This window comes from Notothenia rossii, assembly GCF_949606895.1.
Source record: "Notothenia rossii genome assembly, chromosome: 3".
NCBI lineage: Eukaryota > Metazoa > Chordata > Actinopteri > Perciformes > Nototheniidae > Notothenia > Notothenia rossii.
This window is the reverse complement of record NC_136901.1, coordinates 49493857-49516458: the sequence shown is the minus strand read 5'-3', so window position 1 is coordinate 49516458 and position 22602 is coordinate 49493857. Positions and strand designations below refer to the sequence as shown.

Genomic DNA, 22602 nt, shown 5'->3' with positions numbered 1-22602 from the left:
ATGATACATCTGTGAGTTGGATGTAGAAGAGTCAGAATCAATATACAATCTTTTTATTTTAAAGAAAATTCAGATTGAACATGGTAAAAAAATAAATTATAGTATCCGTCCAAAAAAATGGTTTACTTATAGTGAAAACTAACCTTGAATGATGGGATAGAAGACTAAAAGCTTTTAGGAATCCAAACTATAATATATAATAAGTACCCTGTATCAAGATTGATGCAAAAAAAGTGACATTTGACCTTTTTAGAGAGGTTTAGAAGAAAAAAAACACTTCTGGGGTCATTTGGGTGCATTTTCCATATCTCTGGCCCCCCTCGTTGATTTACAACTCTTTTTAACCGTTAGAGCCAATAGTGTTAGCATGGGGGCCTCCGGGTTGAACAGGTTAAAAGCTTTTTATCATAGAGTTTCTTTTGGTTGCCTTGTTTGTGCCAATGAGGGCCATGATAAATGTCTGTATTACACCCAATGTAGAGGAGCTGTAAAACACATGGTGAGGTTCAAACAGCAAAACCCAAATAGAAAACAATCCAGGCAATCTTAAAGGGGATCAAGTGTTCTTGGCATCAACTTCACAAGCAAATGCACGATGGAAGATCCGCTGCTCTGAACCTATTTTCAACCTTCAAAAATTGATAGATTGGTCACTTCTTTTTATGTATAGGGATGTTGAATATGTTCCTGTAAGTTAACTCGACCACATCAGTCATTCTGTTGCATGCCGGTTCATCAGGAACAGAGAAGAAAAAAGTCTTATCTCTGGAAATAGCCTTATTGACCTATTATTGCAACCGTGATTTAGGAGGTATAAAAGTCCCCAATGTCATTTAACTCCAACTATACTAAACTATTTAACTCTAAACCTTACCAAGTCATGTTTATTGTTTAAACTTAACCAAACTTTGCCTTAGAGGTGTCAATAATTTACTTTCTGTAACTTAAAGGTGGGGTATGTAATTTATTTCAGAAACACTTTTTGTTATATTCCATGGAATGCTCTTAACATCCCGATAGCAATGAATATATTAAATGCTTTGACAACAAATCCATAAAAACATGTCGACCAATAAACTGAGCCGGCCCGGCTAAAATAACTGGATGGCCTACCTGCCTGTCAGCCTTCCATCTGTGCACAAACTTATCTCGTGACCTCATTGGTCATGTGCGCGTTCGTGTGTGTTGGAGGAGGGGCTCTGTAAGGAAGTCTGAAGGAAGTGGCAGATTTTTTCCGGCTGTGTATTTTCTAATTCTAGCGCACTCGAGCTGGTTTCTCGAAAATTACCTACCCCACCTTTAAAGAGAACACAGAGAGCAAGGACGTTCATATCAGTGAAAAAAAAATTGTGAATCCGCCCTATTCACTTCTAGTGTTGGCCTTTGACCCTTTGGCCACCACAGAGTACAGGGACCCTTACTTGTATCAATGACAAGCAGTAACTTAGCAGTCGTCACAGCCTCATGGGACAGAAAACCTGTCTTGACTTTGCAATGATGCTTGAGTAACTCTCCTAGCTCAGTTTGCTCTTATCAGCAGGTTGCAGGCATACTGTGTTATGATCAGAGACCCTCTGTGTAGACCGTTCAACAGATGTAGACCCCCATGATGCACAGTGGCAGGGCGAAAGCCTTTCATTGTGGAGTTTGCAACAGGTGTCATAGTGATACTCATGAATACCCATCTGATGGTACCACGATGGCGACGTATTCTGATCACGTTTGAAATGTTGTAAAGCCTCACATGCTGTATGTATCGCTACACCTCCTGTACTTCATAGGAACAGCCGTATGTGTGGTGTATCAGTTCCCTCACTCTGCTGATCCATCCAGATTGAACATCCAAACCGGCGCTGAGGCCAGTGCGTTTGAATGGCACCAACAGAAAGCTCTACACTCAAACAGATGGCTGGCATTTATTTGTAACTGCTCAATACTCCTTCAGGACTAAATTAGCCAGAACCATCAAAGGTAGGGGGATGGTGGTGAGGGATGCAACTACTCTGCTGCTGCTGTTGCCATCCACACTAACTAATGCTCCCTTTTTATGTTTTTACCCAAAAGCTTCCCCGGCATCCTGATGTCAGCTTTCCTGAATATACCACACATCAATGCTTTCGAACTCGTCCCGTGGAGGCCTGGGAGTCCTCTGGTTTTCCTTCCAGCCAAGCACTCTAGCAGCAGGTTCCACTGATTAACATATCCTCGACAAAAGCAGAGGGAGTTAAATAGGGAAGTGAGCTGCTACAGCGTGAGCGGAGTCAAAATCAGCAGAGTCCTTGACGGCTCATGACTGACATCTGCATTTATAAATGGAGCCAGCTCACAATGGGCACTTCAGAGGAAGGACATATTTCTTGTTGTTGTAACTACGCAACAGAGTGACTGTTTGTGCTGGGGAATAATTCATATTGAGAGTTACAAAGGCATGACAACTAATGTTTACTGGTTTCTGATGCAGAATCCCAACTGGCCGATATACCTACATCACATGAGAAGGCTTTGTACTGTGGCCCACATCTCCAAAGAATGCCACTGATTTATTTCCATTTTAAAATATTTAATTAAAGACAGAGGTGAAAGAAGTACTCAGATTTTATAATTAAGAGAAACAACAATTACTAAATTGTAATAATACTTTAAATACAACTTAAAGTTCTGCATTCAAGTTATTACTTTAGTAAAAGGAAAACCGTATCAACTTCAAACAATGTGATATTTTAGTTTGGGCTTCTTTACATTCAATAGTGCTTTCTTTTTCTGTAATTATAATGCTTGTCCTTACATTCTCTCAACTTGTTTTTTTAATTCTGTTACGGTGAAGTACAATAACATTAGTTGTTGTAAAGTCAGTGAGGCAGCGGCAGAGGACAGCTCCTTTACTCCCAAGGAGACAAGTAAAGAATTGGAAATGCTAATTCTGGTATTGAGATTCAGACTGCACAAAACGTTCTGCTGGATCTGGACATTCACATCAGTAGAAACAGGTATTTACCATATCCTTCAGAGGTCTGAGGAAGCGTTCAAACAGGGGCGAAAACTACTTCCTTTTTTTTCAACTTCTACTGCTTTAAAAAAGTTCCATTTAGCGTCAAAACTCATTATTGTCTAAACCTTCAGAATCACTGCAATGTCAAAATTATTCACAAGTACTGCAAATGTAGAACTAGTACGGTGGCCCACAGGTGCAAACACGTTACAACTGCCCAGAACATTTCCATTTGGAGAAACACACTACAGTTTCAAAATACAAATGTGCCAAAACACATGCAAAGCATTTAGAAAACACATTCAGTAACTTGACTTATTTTTGAAAACTCTGCAAACACAAAACGCTGCAAATACAAAATTCCTTCAAGAGTCGGCTAGCTAGCTAACGTAGCTTACCAAGTCATTTCAAATATACTGACAAAACACTTAAAATTATGAAACAGACTAGCTCTGCGAGAGTGACAGTAGGCCAACTTTATAATCCCGGAACATCAACATGCACTCCGGCCCCAGCTGTGTGCGTCACTTTTTAGCCTCTTGCAGCGTTTTTTTAGTTTGCAGTGTTCTGTTAATGCAGCACTTTAAGTCAATGATGAGCATGTTTGACACTGCCAGGGCATTAACGTTAATCTAGTTTGTTATAGCAAACAAGTAAACATTTGGTCTACCTACGCTGTAAAATGTATTATCTCTTCGATTTACATACGGCATCTATTGCACGTCTGTCCGTCCTTGGAGAGGGATCCCTCCTCTGTTGCTCTCTCTGAGGTTTCTCCCATGTTCCCCTTTAAAATGTGGGTTTTCTCTGGAAGTTTTTCCTTGTACGATGTGAGGGTCTAAGGACAGAGGGTCTAAGGACAGAGGGTCTAAGGACAGAGGGTGTCATATTGTCATACTGATATTCTGCACAAACTGTGCTGTTGTATTTACTGTATAGTGTCCTTACTGTAAGGTAATTATTATATTTATGTGTATGTTTGGCTTGACCAAAAATCATTTTAAAAATGTGCTATATAAATAAAACTTGATTTGATTTGAAGTAACCCTCAGAGTCCAGTGGTAAGAAAATACAACTTTGCACTGGTTAGAAATAATCTGGTTGTCTCTCAACCGTCATGAAGAGATTTAAAATGTTCATGTAAGAGTCTAGTACATTTATCCATGTTGCTTTTCCCGCTAGTTATTTTTCTGTTTCCGTTCATTTGAGCGCTGCAGCAGTCTTAGGACTGCCCCAAATGCTCTCATTGGTTGAGAAACGTGATGACGCCCATCCTATGCCAATACTGATCAACATCCAGCCCCTTCTGTGACCCATGGTTTGTCTGTATGTCTATTCAGAGCCAGTGAGCAACAGACTTTCAAAATAATATTAGTTAATGCGTTAACTTGCCCAGCCCTAGTTTTTATATTTGCATCGTTTCAGATACAGATTCAAGGGTTAATGTATGGATTTCAACCTGTGTTGCAGAGTTGTGATCTAAATGCACATCGAGGACCGAGCGTCGAGCGTTGAGGAGGCTCTCTGGAGGAGCTCTAACCGAGGAGACACTGATGGGTCCTCCACGGCTCCCCCTCGGATGCATTTCCGGGAGCGGTGGAGGCTTGACGCACGGCCGGACTTATCTCAGCCAATGACAGCTCTGCATGCATCCCCTGGATATTATTTTAGAAACTGTTTCCAGTGAGAACAGCTGTGAGGTCCGTGCAGAAAGCAGAGCAGTGTGTAAAATATATATCACTCAGTATAACAGGCCTACATTACTCTCTGTATTTGTATGCTGTAGTTTAGTAGATATCTACAAACAAAGAGTCGATATTTTTCTACGACCATTTAGTGCTTCACATAATAAAATACACAACGGCTGTATCCTAATATATTATATGCTTTAGGAGCTGTGTGTGTGTGTGTGTGTGTGTGTGTGTGTGTGTGTGTGTGTGTGTGTGTGTGTGTGTGTGTGTGTGTGTGTGTGTGTGTGTGTGTGTGTGTGTGTGTGTGTGTGTGTGTGTGTGTGTGTGTGGGGGTGTGTGTGTGTGTGTGTGTGTGTGTGTGTGTGTGTGTAGGTGGGTGTGGGTGCGGCGGACCGTAATTTCATGGGATATATCCAGTCTCTGATTGTGTTACGTTATTATGAGAGTGCTCTCATACTTGTTTTGTTTGATATATTTATATCAATATATAGCCTATATGAATATATGTGTGTGTGTGTGTGTGTGTGTGTGTGTGTGTGTGTGTGTGTGTGTCCGCATCTGTAGCCTGTTATTGTCTCATTTACCGCACTCTCAATGAATTAAAAGTAAATATAAGTCGTCATGAACACATCTGTCCATCAGACAGAGTGCTGCTGTGCCTCCTGTCATCATTAATGGTCTCTTTAAAATGACCGCTCAGAGGAGAGGAGTTCTCATTTCTCTAACCGCCTGCTGCCCCCCCTCCTCTCTCCTCGGCTCCCCTCCTCTCTCCTCGGTTCCCCTCCTCGAATCCTCCGCTCGCATCTCCTGTGGGTGGCACTAAGACACGACGATAGGAGTCGAGGAGGGGAGTCGAGGAGGGGAATTAGAGACATGAGAAACCTTCCATGTGTTCCTGCAGAATAATCGAGCGAAACAGCAAAAATCAAAACAGCATGAATTATAGATGACGAGTATTATTGCAAAGCTGCTCACGCAAACAGACCTTTTTTTATGTCACTCAGCAAATTGGATTGTTGGTGTGCGACTGGGAGTGTGTATTTATGTGTGTACTGTGCCCGAGATGTCTGCAAAAAACGCTAAATAGGGCAACCCACATGACCCAAAAATACTCACTTCCTCTCCGCCGTTCTGTCTGTTTCCCTTCCCTCCCTGTCTCTCTCCATCTCAAATGGGAACATTGTCTGTGGCCTATCTGCAGTCCAACAACCTCCTCTGGGCATTATGGCACACACACACTAACACGTCACCCGATGCTCTGGGCATACGGCAGAGCGGCAGCAACTTTCAAACGGGCTTAGCGAGGCTTACTACGGCTTATAATTTGTTACTATAGTGTGTCCCTGAACCAGAGAGGAACTCAATATGGTCAACATTTTTATTAACAGCTGATAAGCAGCTATGCAGATGACACTAAACTCACTCTGGGCTCATACTTGAGGCCGCGTTTTTTGCCTGCGGGACCGAATCCGAGTGAGGAGTCTCACTGGGGACACATGAAAACTCACCATTCGCTCTTTGATTATGGGGATCCACCAGCCCATGACCTATTTTTGGTTATATAGGCGGTATCTCCAGCTGATGATGGTCCAGGCATATTTCCCCACAAAGCCAGATTTGGCTAAAGCTATCAACAGGCTCCCATGTGAAGCGGGGATTCTGTAACCTTTTAAACACACTATCCAGAAACTACTGTGCCAGATATGATGTTTGAGCAGGTGTAGACTTAATCAAACACTTTAAACAATCTTTTGGAAGCTATACACTGTTAATATTGTAATGTGCAATGTTTCAAAAGAAAAACCCAATGTAAGTGTGACCGGATGTCTCCTCCCTCTGTGACGCTGCTTGGCACCATGCCAGCGCACCTGCTATTTAAGTGGAGGTTACAAATCTGCTCCCTCCTCCCTGGAGAACTTTTAGAACATTTGGTTGTTTAATATTAAAAATGTAACTACCGGTATGTATAAATAAAATAACTATTGTTGTAATATCCTTTACACTGTCTCTGCCTGTGGTGTTCAAACGAACCTGATTGTCTTTTATTAAATTGGATAAACTTTAGTTTTTAGTAATTTCCTGGGGGCGAAACTCCCCCAGGTGGCGTTGTCAGCAAACCGAGCATTTTACACGAGCACCACACCGCCACATAAGCAGATTATTGCTCGCAGTTTTAGTGTGGGTGTGATTTTAACTGTTTGGCCTTAATCCTAATGCTTGCCAAAAATCCGCTTTTTGGCTTCAGGGCTTTAAACATAGGCAATTGCTGTGTTTTCATGTTCAAATCTCACTATTTATTTCTAAACATATGTAAATATACTCTGTACTCACTGGTTAAATGCATGTTGTCCTTGTCTCGGTACTTGTGCATTGAAATAAAGTTGAATCTAATCCAAACTAACTATGAAGAAGTATAATATGTGGAAAACAAGTAACCAAAATACACATTTCATTCATTTGTCTATTTTATGATTTCACTTAAATTCACAGAAATGTAGCATTAGATATTGGCTCATTAGCATAATCAAACGTTCAAGAAACATTTTAATAAAAACCGTATTATCCTAACGTAAGTGAATTATATTTCTTATTGAATTGTTCCTTATTGAACTACTGTGCAGCAGAGATGGAGTACTCGAGTGCCAATTTTCGTGACTCGACTCGCAAACTGATTGACGCGACTCAAACTCGTGAATTCTCGCGCACGATGACTTGGATTCGGACTCGTGAATTTTCCCCCCACTATGACTCGGACTCGACTTGTACATTGACGCTCCGACTTGGACTCGGACTCGAGCAAGCTTTCTCTGGAGTCTGATGTCCTCTATCCTGGCGTGTGCACCTGTGAGGCCAGTTCACGGACTGGGCTCCGCTATCCCAGTCTAAAGATGTCTAGAGACACACCCTGCATCGTGCTGTATGCTTTCAAAAATTCTGCTTCCACATGGAAAAGAGCAGCACAAAATGCTCGTTATGTGGAAACAATATTGAAGAGAAGGCTCCGTAATACATTATTCTAAGGATCGAGTTCAGACATATAGACTGTCTTGAACACTATCATCAAAGTAACGTGATCCAATCAATAAATAAAGATTCAGCCGATAACACGAAAGCCCATGGTTACTTAACATGCAGAATGTCAATTTAAACATTCACTTTAATAATTGTAGCGTCCCCGGCTGAATGATGGTCAGACTCTTTAACCGATGGTATCTGTTTATTGATCAACCTTGCTTATATACAATCATTACCAACGTAAGAGCTTGTGCCCTTATCAGCCAGGTGCTAAAAGCCCAATGCAACTATTTAGTATATGTTAATTTATTCGTCATCTATCCGTCATCATACATGTGTGTTTACACTGCTGGTTGTACATCGACTTACTATTAAAATAAAAGTGCAAAACGAAAACTTTACCATAAGAAAATATTTGCATACAAATATAATCACTTCTCTAAAAGGAAACTCATTTTAAATATAGTGAGACATATTAAAAGGTAATTTACAATAATAATAATATTAATATTATTAATAAACTTTATATTTGTATAGCACCTTGTAACATGACAGGATAAAAGCAATGTCGAGGAGCAGCAACATTTTAACAAATATATCCACAAAGAACATGAAGACTTATGACTGGGACTTGGATTCGAAGAGTGATGACTCGAGAGTGACTTGGACTCGTGAATTGGTGACTTGACTACACTGCTGTGCAGTACAGTACTCATAAATGTAGGCCTACTGAGCTACATTGGAGCGCTGTAGCAGTTTAAGCAGCTAGTGGTGGCTATCCTGCTGATGCTAGCAGTTACATGAAAAAGGTCACAGCAAAAATGTAACAAAAAAAAAGAGTGGTGATGGTTAAACTTTTCTTTCCAGTTCAATAATCTCCACATATTAACACCACTTTAATAGCAGTTGAAGTCTAAAGTCACAACATTTCACGTCATCAGCACTAAGCTGAAGAGCCGATTCGTGTTCATAGCAACTTAAGTTTTTAATAAAAGCTGTAGATGTTCACCAGCAGGGTATTTATGTATTTCATATTGTAGAACAACATTTGAAAACCTTGTAGCCTACTAACCATAGACCTTATTTTAACCAAAAACGAATTAATAAAGGCATGAATTCGAGATGAGAAACCCCGGAAGTGCTAAAGTGCTAATAACTCTTTCCTGTATCACTCTATACACAGAAACAGCCTGTAAAATATTTTGCACTTCAATGTTGATTTTTGTCATCGCAGACTGACCATCTGTTCCTTCACAGCGTACAGAGGCTTTACATCACCTTCAGGCTACAGAGTGTAACTTTAGACAGCCCATCAGAATGAGTGACAGGCAGCACTGAGACCAGCTGGGCCTCACAAGAACACTCCATGACTGAAGGTGAAACGACATTTGGAAGACTATAATAATACAGAATAGCATCGCCCAGGGCAAAAGGTGTCATCACCAAACATCACTGGAGTTTCTAATAATCTGGTATGCCAATCACTGTCATATGAAGATGTTAGGGGGTGGACACAACATGATGAACACATGTACTATCTTGTGTAATCATTAATAGACATTTGCTTTGAGCATTACTAATAGTGGTCAGTGTCTTCATTCAAATGTTCATTTTCAAGAAAGTGAAATGTCTTATCACTTGTGTTTATTATCTTAGTCAAGAAAGTTATTCGAATTTTCATAAAACATGGGTGTTGTGTAGTCCAGTGGAAAATTTGAATTTTTTTAGCAGATCAGTATCATTGAGCGGACAAATGTTTTTTCACTTTTGTTAAAGGAAACATATGCTCATTTTCAGGTTCCTATTAGTATTTTGACCCTCTACTGCGACATGTTTTCCATGCTTTAATGTTCAAAAAGTTCATTATTGTTCTCATACAGCCTGTGCCGCAGCACCTCTTTTAAGAAAATGTATTACAAATAATAATTGTAAAGGGAAGTACACTGTAATCGATTGGGGTGGTTTTATTGTGATATATCATATCCATTCACCTGTATCAGTGAGAAATGAGCCCTAACGTTTTAATAGTACACTCTGTGTCTTGTTGAAATGACAATAAAGTATGTCTGAGTCTAAGTCTACACCAAACGTTGTGGTTTCATTCCTATCAGTATTTTTGAAGGGTTTTACACGGTTCCTTACATAGTCTGATTTACATTCTTTTGAATGGCTGTTGACAGTATTTTATGATGGACTAAAAGAGAATCCAAAATGCAGAAATATTTGACTCTTATAATGTGTGCAACCAACATTCAAATAAAGCTATTGAGACTACAGTGTTCACATTACTGTTTCAAATACGTATGTCCACAAATCTATTAAGATAAGGCATTATTTGCAAACATTAAATTCCATGTTTGTGATAAAACATCAGAAGTTGTGCATGGCTGTGTGGAAAGGTTTCCTGACATGGAACAGAGATCTCTCACTCTTTTCCTTTGTAACTAATGCCTGCATGTGCACCTTTTGTAAATGTGTTTGTCAAAACATCCCATCTTTATTCCTCTTTCCCCCTTCTCTCCTTGGCTTTCTTTATTCCCACTCTTTTGCATCGTCTGACCCTTATTGATATATTTGCACTTCACTTCCTGCTTTTAATTCCTCATGTTGGGCATTCCCTTCCTCTCATTTTATTTCCCCTCCCCCCATCACCTCTTATCTACACATTTGATTCCCTGCACCTGTGATTCACCTGTGTCCCCGGATTGCTTGATATTTCCCCACCAACATTTCCCTCTCCGCCTCATGCCCTCTCTTCTTCTTCTTCTTCTTCTTCTTCTTCTTCTTCTTCTTCTTCTTCTTCTTCTTCTTCATCAAACAAACAGCTACATTATTCAGAGCGGGAACGAGAGTGCCGGGGGTTAATCCATCTCTTTTGTCTTACAATCACTGTGCTGCCCTGTCCTTATCTGCTTGCCCTGATTGGGTGGAGGAGCTGTCCCTCAGACTCCAGTGGGGGTCTGGCTGATTGTGCATGCAGACGAGCATCCCTGCAACACCCTCTCCATCTCAATATATCTCTCTCTGAACACACACACACACACACACACACACACACACACACACACACACACACACACACACACACACACACACACACACACACACACACACACACACACACACACACACACACACAAACACACACACACACACACACACACACACACACACACACACACACACACACACACACACACACACACACAAAGCTAGCACCTAACACTCACTCTGGCTTTTTCTGACTAATACACACACACATTCTGAAAGAGGTTTAGGAAGCTAACGAGCATGTGACATTGAGAAGGGTGTGCAAGGCAACACACACACATCTGTATGCATAAATCAATAGGCGTTCTATGGCTGCATTTATAAGGTCAAATGGGGCTCGGGCTGACGGGAAATAAGTGTGTGTGTGTGTGTGTGTGTTAGTGCGTGGTGTAATGGACATGCTGAGATAGAATAATGAAAGCATCTCATAAAGGAAAGGTTGGGAGGCAGAGGAGGCGAGAAGAGCGTTAAAAGTAAGAAAGGGATGGAGGTGTAGGAAAAGAAGGAGCTGAAGGAGGAGGCAGGTTAAAAAGAGGATGCTGCAGAGAGTGGAGCTCAACAGGGCAGATGATGGAGGGACGAGTGGGCGGAGGGAAGGAAGGGCGATGGAGGGCGAGGAGGGGGCATGAACCGTTTGCTGAGCTCAGGTGTTCTGGTGGCACCGTCATGTCACTGAACAACGGACTGTTTGATTTCTCACGGCTCAGAGGGGTCAGCGCGGGTCAGAGAGCATGACTGGCATTTATTCCTCCATCCGTGTTTTCCTCACACTGACGACTGAGGGTGAAGCTGTCACTCCTCTGAGCCTCGGGTCAAGCATGGAGGGCTTCTCAAGGAAAATTTGAGCTTTTTACGACCGGGGATTTTTACGTTGGGTCATCAAATATTTTATTACATTTTCCCTTGCCTACGAATGACTTTGCTTTGTATGAAAGCACCTTACATATGCAAAGTGTAACTCAGTAGTTCCCAAAGTGTAAAAATAAGTGTAATTATTGCAGAGAAAATGATCAAGTTTTTGGTTATCCCGAGGGGGGTCCGTTACCTTGCAAATCTTTGCAGAGGCCATTTTGAATACAAGCTGTTGAAATATACGGAGGCTGTTACACAGTAGCATTTTTTTAAATGCAGTCTCTTTTTAACACTTCCCCTCTACAGGCCCCGATATACCAAATCTACCTCTAAGAACTAGCAGCGACAAAGACAAGTTTTGTTTCGTCTCACGTTGCCTGAGTCTTCGCCAAAAACATTACCAAACTGCAAACTACCACCAGTCTGCAGCTGAAGGGGAAATAACTCTCAAACAACAAAGCAGCATTTGCCGAACATTTGCACACCATTCTCATTCACCACTTAGCTTCATATCAGTGCTTTAGACCATCGGATGGAAAATTAAAAGAGACTCTGCCTCTTGACTTCGGAGGTGTGTTTAATTACCTAGTCCATTTCCCATCTTGTGCACTGTTTTGTTTAAAGGGGACCTATCATGCAAAATGCACTTTTGTACGTCTTTTATACATGAATATGTGTCCCCGGTGTTCCAGGGAACTCACCAAGTTTCAGAAAACACAACCTTCTCTCTTTTCCCCCATACCCAAATCTCTAAAAACGGGGTTGCAACGGAGCTGATACAGATTTGAATTGTTCTGACGTCAGAAAAGAGGAGCTCCGCCTATATGGGCAACTCTCCACCTATCAGGGGAATGTGTGGTTGGGCCACGGCCGGCCATTGCCGCTGGAGACGCTGTAGTACATATGCCAGGCCTGTAAGTGGCGCTGTAGTCTGCCACAAAAGCAGCGAAGAAGACTTCCCTCGCATGGTTGCCATGGTTGCCCTTCTGTTTATTCTCCGCTGTGGCTCTTTTTCTCCCTCCCCGAGGCAAGCGTTTGCTCCTGCTGTAAATCTCTTCGGTGGTCCACCAGCAGATGACAAACACCCACCTCTCCGCCTCTTCCAAGGGACGAGGGGACCGTGTGGCAGAGTTTCAGTTTTTTTTGCCGGTCAACATGTCCGTTAAAGTTTAAATCTTCCGGAGAAAATTAAAAAAGTGCCGGTCAAAGGTCTTCTTTGTTATTTATTGAGCTTTAAAACAAATGAATAACGACTCTATATAATCATATATAAGAATAAAACACGGAGGACGGAGATCTCTTTTTCTCCCCCTCTTCTGACATCCCAGTAGCTGATCATTCCCTCTCCTGCAAGGGGGCGTGGTCAGCTGCAGCTCATTTGCATTAAAGCTACGTCACAGAATCAGCCCCTGCAAAAACAGGGCTGGAAAGAGCAAATAGAGCGAAATGAGGCATGGCTAAAATGCAGGATCCGTTTGATATTTTGAAAAAAATATATATGTACATACTTTGTATAGGTATGGCCCTACAATATATTGTTCAAATATAGCATGATAGGTCCACTCTAAGTTGAACAGCCAATCAAAGTGATTTCATTTGCTGACAACATTTCAACATGTTAAAGGGGCCCTATTATGCATTTTTTTCTTCTTTCCTGTAATATAGGTGTTTGTGCATGTAAATGGTCTGTAAAGGCCTTAATCCCTATTTAAATCCACCAGAGGGAGTATCACCCCCACCTGAAACACCTCCAAAGTTTACTTCAGGAAAACATAGCGACATTACTATGTAACACTTACACTTCTGTTGGCCAGCGCTTCAACACATTTTACGTGATTTGCTAAGGGGCGGGACATCCCTAAGAAGTTGACCTATCACAATGGAGCCGGCCAGTTTACCAATCAGAGCAGACTGGGCTCTGGTTTCAGACAGAGAGTGAAAAGAGGTGCTGCAGCACAGGGAGTATGATCAAAATGTACGTGAACATCAGCAAATGATGCCTTTTTTTAAACCTGTTAATAGGTTGTTAAATGTTAAGAAGCCTTGAGACACATCGGGTTAAGCCTGATTGCCGATTTTCGTCATTTTAGGGGCAAGGCCATTTGGCCTTTGTGTCACAAAATATCTTAGGCCACATGACAGGGCACAAAGGCCATCGAGGGAACAGAAGTCTAACACCAAGCCGCTAAATCAGCACTTAGCGAAACATGCTAACGCATCGTTAGCACATAACTCGCAACAAAGTCATGCTATCTGAACAAAATACATATCATATGAAAGCTAAGATTCTAGAGATTCCATTGGTATAAGTCTCATCACGGTACGACCAAAACAAAACTCACTTAACTAGTAGCCAGGAAAGAGCAAGAAAACAACTTCACTTTACGTAGCCATGATGATAATTATGTCTTACCTTTGCTGTTTTGTGATCAAAAGTTGTGTTCAAGGGAATAAAAACGCTGCTGGAGGTTAATCCAATGTCTCTGTGTCACTTTGAAATGATTACTGATAATCCATCAATACATTTATAAATACTAAACGCAATAAACGGTTTATAATGGTTAGCCGACTGGAGCTTCCGGTTTAGGAGATGCGCATGCACCGTCTCATTTTAACTGACCAATGGTCATGTTTACATGGATTTATGAACTGCCCCTCGATTATATGGTCTCTAACGGTTACAAAGAGATGTCAATCACCCAAATCAACCAATGGGTTCCAGATATAGGGCCCTGCGTAATGCATGCAGGTCTGCCTGGCAACAGCACAGCATTACGCTTTGTGGCCAAAAGTGGTATATGTCAGGGAGAATATTTCAAAAGGTCAAAAACTGTTGTATTTGAATGGAATGAATACCTATAGTGATATTTCAATCAAATTAAATGAGCTTTACACTGTGGTACCTGAGAAAGGTCAAATGGCACTGATGGCAACAAATGTACCCAAAGGTGAGTCCGCCTGGACCTACCTGTGCCACAATATTCCAAATAAATTAAAGTTTCACTAAAGTAGCATCTATCTTTACACAGGGTACTTATGATATATTGTGGTTTGGATCCCTAAAGGTTCTTGGCTACTATCCCATCATTCAAGGGTGGTTTTCACTATAATTAATGGGGATTTTTTAGGCGGAGATTAGAATTTACATTTTTTTACTATGTTCCATCTGAATTTACTCTGACACAGCAACATCTAAATTGTATTCTGACACGTCAACAGTCAAATCACAGATATATTCTTGATTTGATAAAAAAAAATCATATACCCCTTTTATAAGTGAAGATATAGTCATTCATTCTGGGCATGTCATTTTCGAGCCTGAGGCCTGAAAAATAGGCTCAGGGCTTAACAGGTTACGGCCCAACATTGACTGACGATTAAATATCGGCATGGTGTGTCAAAGGCATTCAAAATAAACCAAATCAACCTACAAAGCACCTCTACAAAGGCAGATAATGCCTTTTTCACAGAGGGTGACAACATCCATTGGTCTCCCAACACAGCTCGCCTAATTTGGGACCATTGGAGGTATTTTTTGGGCTTGGCAACCCCAACACTGACCTGGTCCCCGTAGAAAAAATGTAGGTTATTAACCTTTCTTCCACTTTCCAAACGAGTTCAACCGTTCTCAAACTCCTACAAAGGGGCCTTTCTTTCATCACAACTCCGACCACATTCCACAATCAAAGGGGAACATTCAAAGTCAATCTTTCCAATTATCATCGTCGGTTAAAACTCCATGCGTTTTTCGGCAACAAAACTAAAGGGGATCCACCTTGATTTTAAGGACCATCATCCTGTGAGCCAAGTTCTAAATACCTACCAGAGGAGCTTTTGAATCTGATTCAGGAAGAGTATCAGACCTTAAGAAACCTTAAGCCCTCCACAGCACCTTCTAACATGTCTCCAGAAGAACACCAGGCCCTGAAGGAACTCCAACGTAATACCTCAATAATCCTCAAACCAGCCGATACGGAGGGTTGAGTGGTTATTGTGGACAGGAGTCAATACATCCAGGAAACCACAAGACAATTAGAGGATCCTAACCTACCTACCTCTGGACTCTCCAATATATATGGAAACAGGCAAACCAAATTGGCAAAATCTTGGAGGAAATGGCCCAGGAACACTGGATAACAGTAAAACAGAGAACCTACCTTTTAGGCCCAGTTGAACCAAGACCTTGGCAGTTCTATCTACTTCCCAAGATCCACAAGGCCCCGCACTAATAGCCAGCTCCCCTTCGAATGCCCGCAGGTAGGCCGATTGTCTCTGACTGTAACAGTGAGAGTTATCATATTGCGGATTTGTTAGACCATTAACTTAATCCCCTTTCTACCCGACACACAAGTTATTTGAAAGATACTTATGACTACCGGGGTCGGTACGGTGTTTAGTCACCCTCTGACAAAACGCTTTCTGCGAGGAGTACGGAGACTCAGACCTGTGTCACGCGCACTGGCGCCTCGCTGGGATTTGGCTTTGGTGTCACGCGCACTGAGCAAAGCCCCGTTTGAGCCTTTAGATAAGGTTCCCCTTAAATTGTTATCAGCCAAAGAAGTGCTACTTTTGGCTCTAACATCAGCTGTCATGTCTCCGGATCCAAGGAGATGGCAGTTCAGCTGTTTTACGCCCTAACCCGGCTTTTAGGCCAAAGGTCATCAAAAGCTCCTTTAGATCGAGAGTGATCAACTTGGATGGCTTCTTTCCTCCTCCTCACACGTCAGAGCAAGAAGCCACGTCTCATCTCCTCTGTCCTGTGCGCGCGCTGTCCTGCTATGTTTCGCCCACGGCTGCTTTTCTACTGTTCCCAACGCCTGTTTGTGCATTACAGGGAGCGCTCATTAGGGCAGCCTCTGTCTGCACAACGGCTGTCACACTGGCTGAGAGGCTGTGTCGCAGGCATATGTCTCCTCTGGGGTGGATCCCCAGGAGAACATCAATGCACACTCCGCCAGAGGAATTTCCTCCTCTATGGCCCCTATTCTTTTATTCGTTTTTATTTGAGGGATGTCTCCCATTCCTCTCTGACAAACCCTGTACGGAGTGTCCTGTCAGAGTGAGTGACGTCAGGGATCCAGCTGTGCACTCTCCTGCCTGTCTGCACGCAGAGAGCTGCTGTTCCCCCTCTTTTTGTCGCTGGGCAAAGTGTGACCTTCGTCTCTATTTTTTCACAGCGGCAGGTATGTTTTGTTCCCAGCCTTCGTCCCCTCATGGAAAATATTCATGTTATGCTATATTCCAGGGACGGTGATGCGCCATTTGCATGGCGCAATAGGCATGGGTTATTATCTGAGCAAGTGTGTCTGTGCTTCTACAGGGTGTCCGCCGGGTCTTAAAAAGTATTAAAAGTTGATAAATCAATTTAGCGAAAATTAAGGCTATTAAAAAGTATTAAAAAGTATTAAACGGCATTTTCCAAGGTATTAAGAAATCCCACAGCAACGACAACATGAAACACCCTTTAATTTACTGAAACGACATGTCGGGAAACCCCCTCAAGGCGGCCCCATGCATAGCGCGCCGTAAAATGCTGCTTCTTATTTTAAGTTTCGTTGCCTTAATCCGCTCTGTGGGAGGGGGGGTCCCAAGGTGGGTAGACCGGCATACGCAACGCTCTGGGGGTCCAACGGCTCCGTGTGCAAGCCCTATATGATCATTTTCTGAGAACGATGAAATAGCCCGCCTCCCTCTCCCCACATCTCCTGCTGCTGCTGGGCAGTCAGAAGAGGGGGAGGAAAAGAGAGGCTGGCACCGTTTATTAAATATTATTATACAGAGAACAGAGTCGTTATCAATTTGTTTTAAAGCTCAATAAATAACAAAGAAGACCTCTGATCGGCACTTTTCTAATTTTGTACGGAAGATTTAAACTTTAACGGACATGTTGACCGGCGGAACATTTTTTTTTAACGGAAACTCTGTTGCACGGTTCCCTCGTCCCTTGGAAGAGGCGGGTGTTTTTCATCTGCTGGTGGACTACCGGAGAGATATACAGCAGGAGAACACGCCGTCCACTGCGGAGAATAAACAGAAGGGCAACCATGGCAACCATGCTCCAGGGTCTTCTTCGCTGCTTTTGGTGTATTGTGTGGCGGCAGCAGCGCCACTTACAGGCCTGGCATATGTACTACAGCGTTTCCAGCATTTCCAGCGGTCTAGTGTGAACGGACACATTAATGAATCGAATGCGTGTGAACGGAAGACTTTTTTGTGTATGCGTTTTACCTTATGCGTCCTCGTGGGGCCGGGCTCTAAGCCAAACTATATCCGGTCACAGAGATCTGCTATTTTAAAGTAAAGTCAACACATATCGACCCTAATATAGTCTATATTAAGAACGAGAAAAGTCTAAACATATATATCGTTTTTTGTAAACATATGACAAATGTGTGAGGGTGATGAAGTCAGAGCATCGTCGGCTTAGCCCCGGACAGCCCCAGCCCAATTTAACCCCTGGATATTTGTGAGGGAGCTCCTACATGGCATTACCCCGCTGAAGCTCACCAAAGTTTAATATATTTCATCGTTCAAAGTGTTGTCAATTGTTTTGTTTATTGGTCAAATACTGGTTTCTAATGGTTTCTGAGGAGTTTTACTGGAATGAAAGAGCACAGAGTACAGAAGCAGCAAAGCAGCATACTGCATTAAACCTGACCTTCACAGAGAGGTTGAAGTTCATGTGGAGAGGAGGCTTCAGTAGTCTGTCTGCATTCTGTTTAGTTGTGCTATCTTACAATCAATATAGTAAATGTGAGGTAAAGTGTGTTGCCAATGTAACCGGTTAGAACTCAAAGTTGCGATGAGGTCTTAAAATGTATGGAAAGGGTCTTAAAAAAGGTCTTAAAAGGTATTAAATTTGACCTCAGGATTCCTGCATATACCCTGTTCTAGTACCGGGCGGACCCAGTGGGGCGCAGACTACATCATGCTTCGCCCTTAACCCAATAGCGATAGCCTTAGAGGGCGAAGCCATATACGAAATATAACTGAAGTTACCTACTGTAACTCCAGCTTCTATGAGTATTGGCGTAGCCCTCTAAGTGTTGGGCCCCACTGGCTCCACGAATAGCTGAAGAAAAGCTGTTTTGTGTTGGAGCAGATTGTCGGGGCTCCTTCCTATTTATACCGGAAGGGAGCCCGAGGGTGCGGCCCAACTCGCGGGTGGGCGTGGACTACAAGTGTTTCAGTGCTGCGCGGGTGCGATAGCCCTTAGAGGGCTACGCCTATACTCATAGAAACTGGAGTTACAGTACGTAACAATGGCCCTTGACTCTTCTCCCTCGTTTATCTCTATTACTGCTACTCACCCCTGAACGCACTTAATGCTGACCTGACTGACCTTCCTTCTCCTAAAAAATCCCTAATTAGGACAAAAATGTAAACTCCAATGGATACACGCTGCAGAGATTTGATCAAGCAGGGCCTTCCTGGGGTGAGGGTGTCTAGTGATAATGGCCGAAACACTCAATGATCCCAAGGTCCAGTACTGATGATGTGTCAAATACAATAGGCTAGTTGCACAAGATGGCGTTTATCAACTTCCGGCGGCTGGGTGTGAGCCTGAGTACTTCCGGTCTTCGGTGTGGAGTTGTTTGGGGAGTTAGCGATATACATACGATAGATAGAGAGAGAGATAGATAGATAGATAGATAGATAGAGAGAGATAGATAGAGAGAGAGAGAGAGAGAGAGAGAGAGAGAGAGAGAGAGAGAGAGAGAGAGAGTTAGATAGCAAGGTACATAGCATACAGATAGCGATATAGTTACTGATAGATAGCATAGATTGGAACAGTCTACAGCTAAAATTGAAATTGAGCAATTTTATTTCTCTGAATGTTTTTAAAGCACGTCTAAGTGAAATGCTTTCTGAAACTATGGGTATTTGTAAATGTTGATAAGTATGTAAATATGTTGTATGATATCCTCTATTGTTTTTTTTTATGTTGTTTTATGTTTCATGTTGAACTTAAATTGCTGCAGGTCTCCCTTGTAAAATAGATCTATGATCTCAAGGGACCAATCTGAATAACTAAAGGTTTGAAATTAAATGAAACATTAGTGTACCACACTACATCATGTTATCATATTGTGGATTTATTATATTATGTATTGTCCTATGTTATTTTTGTGTGCATTTGTTTTGAGGTTATAATTCATTAGTTATATATAATATATATATATATATATATATTAGTTATATTCATTAGCCGATTCTTTTGAAAATGAAAAATGGAAAATGAGCAAAACGCAGCAGCATTTGGATGCACTTCAACCAAAACCCAGGCAGTGATAAAGCGCACCATTTGTAAAGGCAAACTATCTTTAAAGCAGGGTCAACAAATAATCTCCATCGCCACATAAAAACACAGTATCTAATATAAAGAGTTGCGTGAATTTCATTCAAGGCAAGACAACTTTATTTACTTAACACATAAAGAGGGTAAATTCAAAGTAGTACATTCACTGACATGGATATGGCGCCACCTTGTGTCATGTTTACAAAGAAGATTATTGACATTAGGTCTGGCAATACAGTCAATCATTATCCTGGTGATTATTTCGCTTATTTTCCCTTCAAAATGCCATAATTCCCATCACTAATTGCTGCGAAGGCTTGCCCATGCTTTTTCCAGCGGTCCGTTCTGGTAGTTGACCAGGAAGCAAGCCACATTGAAGAGCTCCTCAATGCTTCCACACACAGACATTGGTATGGCTTTGTCAAATAGTTTGTTCTCTTTGACTCTTCTGATGCACCTCTCCACATGGACCCTCAGATGTGCAATGGATTGAGTCTGCCTGACATCCTCCCTGCTCATTTGGGTTTTTTTGTGCAGAAAGGCAGGCCGGTACACTTTACACTCAACCAGATTGTCCACAAGGAACCCTTTGTCGACCATTATCGCCATGTCTGGTGTGAGCAGGCTCACGATGCCAGACAGCTTGAAGATCTCCCGGTCACTCATAGATCCTGCATACAGGCCAGACACAAATGTAATGGCACCATGTGGTGCCATGCCGATCATGGCCTTGAATGTAGCATGCGACTTGTATGTAGAAAATACCTCACTCTGCAGCACGAGAGATGATGGAGTCTGGCAGAATACTTCAGTGCAGTCAAGCACCGCTTGTGTGTCAGGGAAAGCTGAAAACTCTGGTGGAAGGTGAGCTTTGACAACTTCGCGTGGGATCCACAGATGTTTGCTTCCAAGCAGTTGGTAGAGGAAGTGTGTCCAGGTGGAAATAATTCTGCTGACTGTGGTGCGGTGAATACCAAACCATTCTGCTAGATCCCTCAGATGTAGGCCCACTGACAGGTGCATGAGGAACAGCAGCAGCTCATCTACGGGTGGAAGTTTCTGTGAAAACAAATAAGTGTAAGGCATACTGTAGATACTGTTATAGGGGAGACCGGGTACAGTTGTAACACATTTTCCTGGGGTTTGTTGTTCTGTGTGTGTGTGTGTGTGTGTGTGTGTGTGTGTGTGTGTGTGTGTGTGTGTGTGTGTGTGTGTGTGTGTGTGTGTGTGTGTGTGTGTGTGTGTGTGTGTGTGTGTGTGTGTGTGTGTGTGTGTGTGTGTTTTACATTAACATGTACATTATTAGTAAGAGAAGTGCTATTGTAATGTGCAATAATAAACTGGACTCACGTGCTGCAGACTGTGTTGTGGTACTCGGAACCAATGTCTCTCCTGCAGATTGTGTAGCAGCAGGTTCACTTGGGGCAGGTAGTGATATGTTTTCACCTGCAGACAGTCAAACATGCATGGATACAGTCGGACACCCACTGTGTGTGTGTGTGTGTGTGTGTGTGTGTGTGTGTGTGTGTGTGTGTGTGTGTGTGTGTGTGTGTGTGTGTGTGTGTGTGTGTGTGTGTGTGTGTGTGTGTGTGTGTGTTTTGTGAGTGATGTGATGCACTTGTTAAACGGTGGTATAGTGCGCAGCGTGCATAATTATTAATATACATCCATGCTTGTATGCTGCTTACCGTTGTTGATGGTTGAGAGGATTCCGAGCTGCTGGCAGAGGATGCCTTGGCGTTGGCGATCCGCACCATCTTGGTGTTGGCTGCAGGCTCCACCAATTTCCAAAAGGCGAGGAAATGCTTGTATGTGGCAAATCTAAGAATGTAATATTGTTCATGTTAGACATAGTTTTGTTTCTTAAATTAGCTTCCCCAAATGAAAAGTGTTTATCAAACTAGTGGCCATAACAACATCCTGATAGCCTTATAAACAAACCTTATAAACACACCTGGTGTAGAAACGAATGTCCTCGTCCGACCCTGCCAGGCGTTGTATCCCGAAACGAGATCTCAGTTGTAACACTTCCAGCTGGTGTTGGAGCTCCCTAACCTGGATTTTCAAGGCTTCAATCTCGTCGGCCACCTGATTTGCCATCACTGCCGTCGCTGGATTTACAGAGTAGTCATGATCCGGCGGCGCAAGTGTTTCCACCTCGTATTCAGCTGTCAAGTCCGGGGTGGGACTCTCTGCCCTCGGCCGACGCTCCCAAACATTACGTCTTGGTGTAGGTAACTCGTAGTTATTCCAAGCCAAGAGAACAGGTGTAGCTCCTTTCTTTACTCTGTTCAGTCCTCCAGCTGTGACCAATAAGTCTCCTGGTCGAAAATGCCTACTACACACACGGGTATTTGTTGTGGGGCTGAAATTGTCCCTACGGACCTTGATCAGCCACTGAGCCTTTACCTCAGCATCAATAGGAAATGAATGGAAACTTATCTCCCGATTATAACGGGACTTTTTTGTACAAAGGGGCACACAGTAATGTAGTGCCGACTTTCTTACCCGCTGGAAGGCCAATCACTTTTCTTTACCGCTCATCATCTATGCTATCTATCGCTATCTGTATGCTAACTGTATGCTATGTATCTTGCTATCTATCTATCTCTCTCTCTCTATTTCTCTATCTATCTATCTATCTCTCTCTCTATCTCTCTCTCTCTCTCTCTATCTCTCTATCTATCTCTCTCTCTGTCTATCTA

General features: G+C 42.5%; 2 protein-coding genes across 6 annotated transcripts in view; both read right to left on the bottom strand.

Annotated features, from left to right (window-relative positions):
• slitrk4 (SLIT and NTRK-like family, member 4) overlaps positions 1-22602 on the bottom strand; it is a 140919-nt gene that overhangs the window by 64543 nt on the left and 53774 nt on the right. The window lies entirely within an intron of this gene.
• LOC307031858 (uncharacterized protein) lies at positions 19279-21997 on the bottom strand (the record flags this gene model as incomplete). 2 transcript variants are annotated; one of them, XM_079669351.1, is made up of 4 exons in its annotated part: positions 19279-20956; positions 21248-21343; positions 21586-21718; positions 21852-21997. In XM_079669351.1, the coding sequence occupies 4 exons, from the start codon at positions 21995-21997 to the stop codon at positions 20198-20200; spliced, it is 1134 nt and encodes a 377-aa protein (XP_079525477.1). In that variant the 3' UTR covers positions 19279-20197. The 2 variants fall into 2 exon arrangements, with proteins under 2 accessions (XP_079525477.1, XP_079525478.1); XM_079669352.1 differs by having other exon boundaries at positions 21839-21990.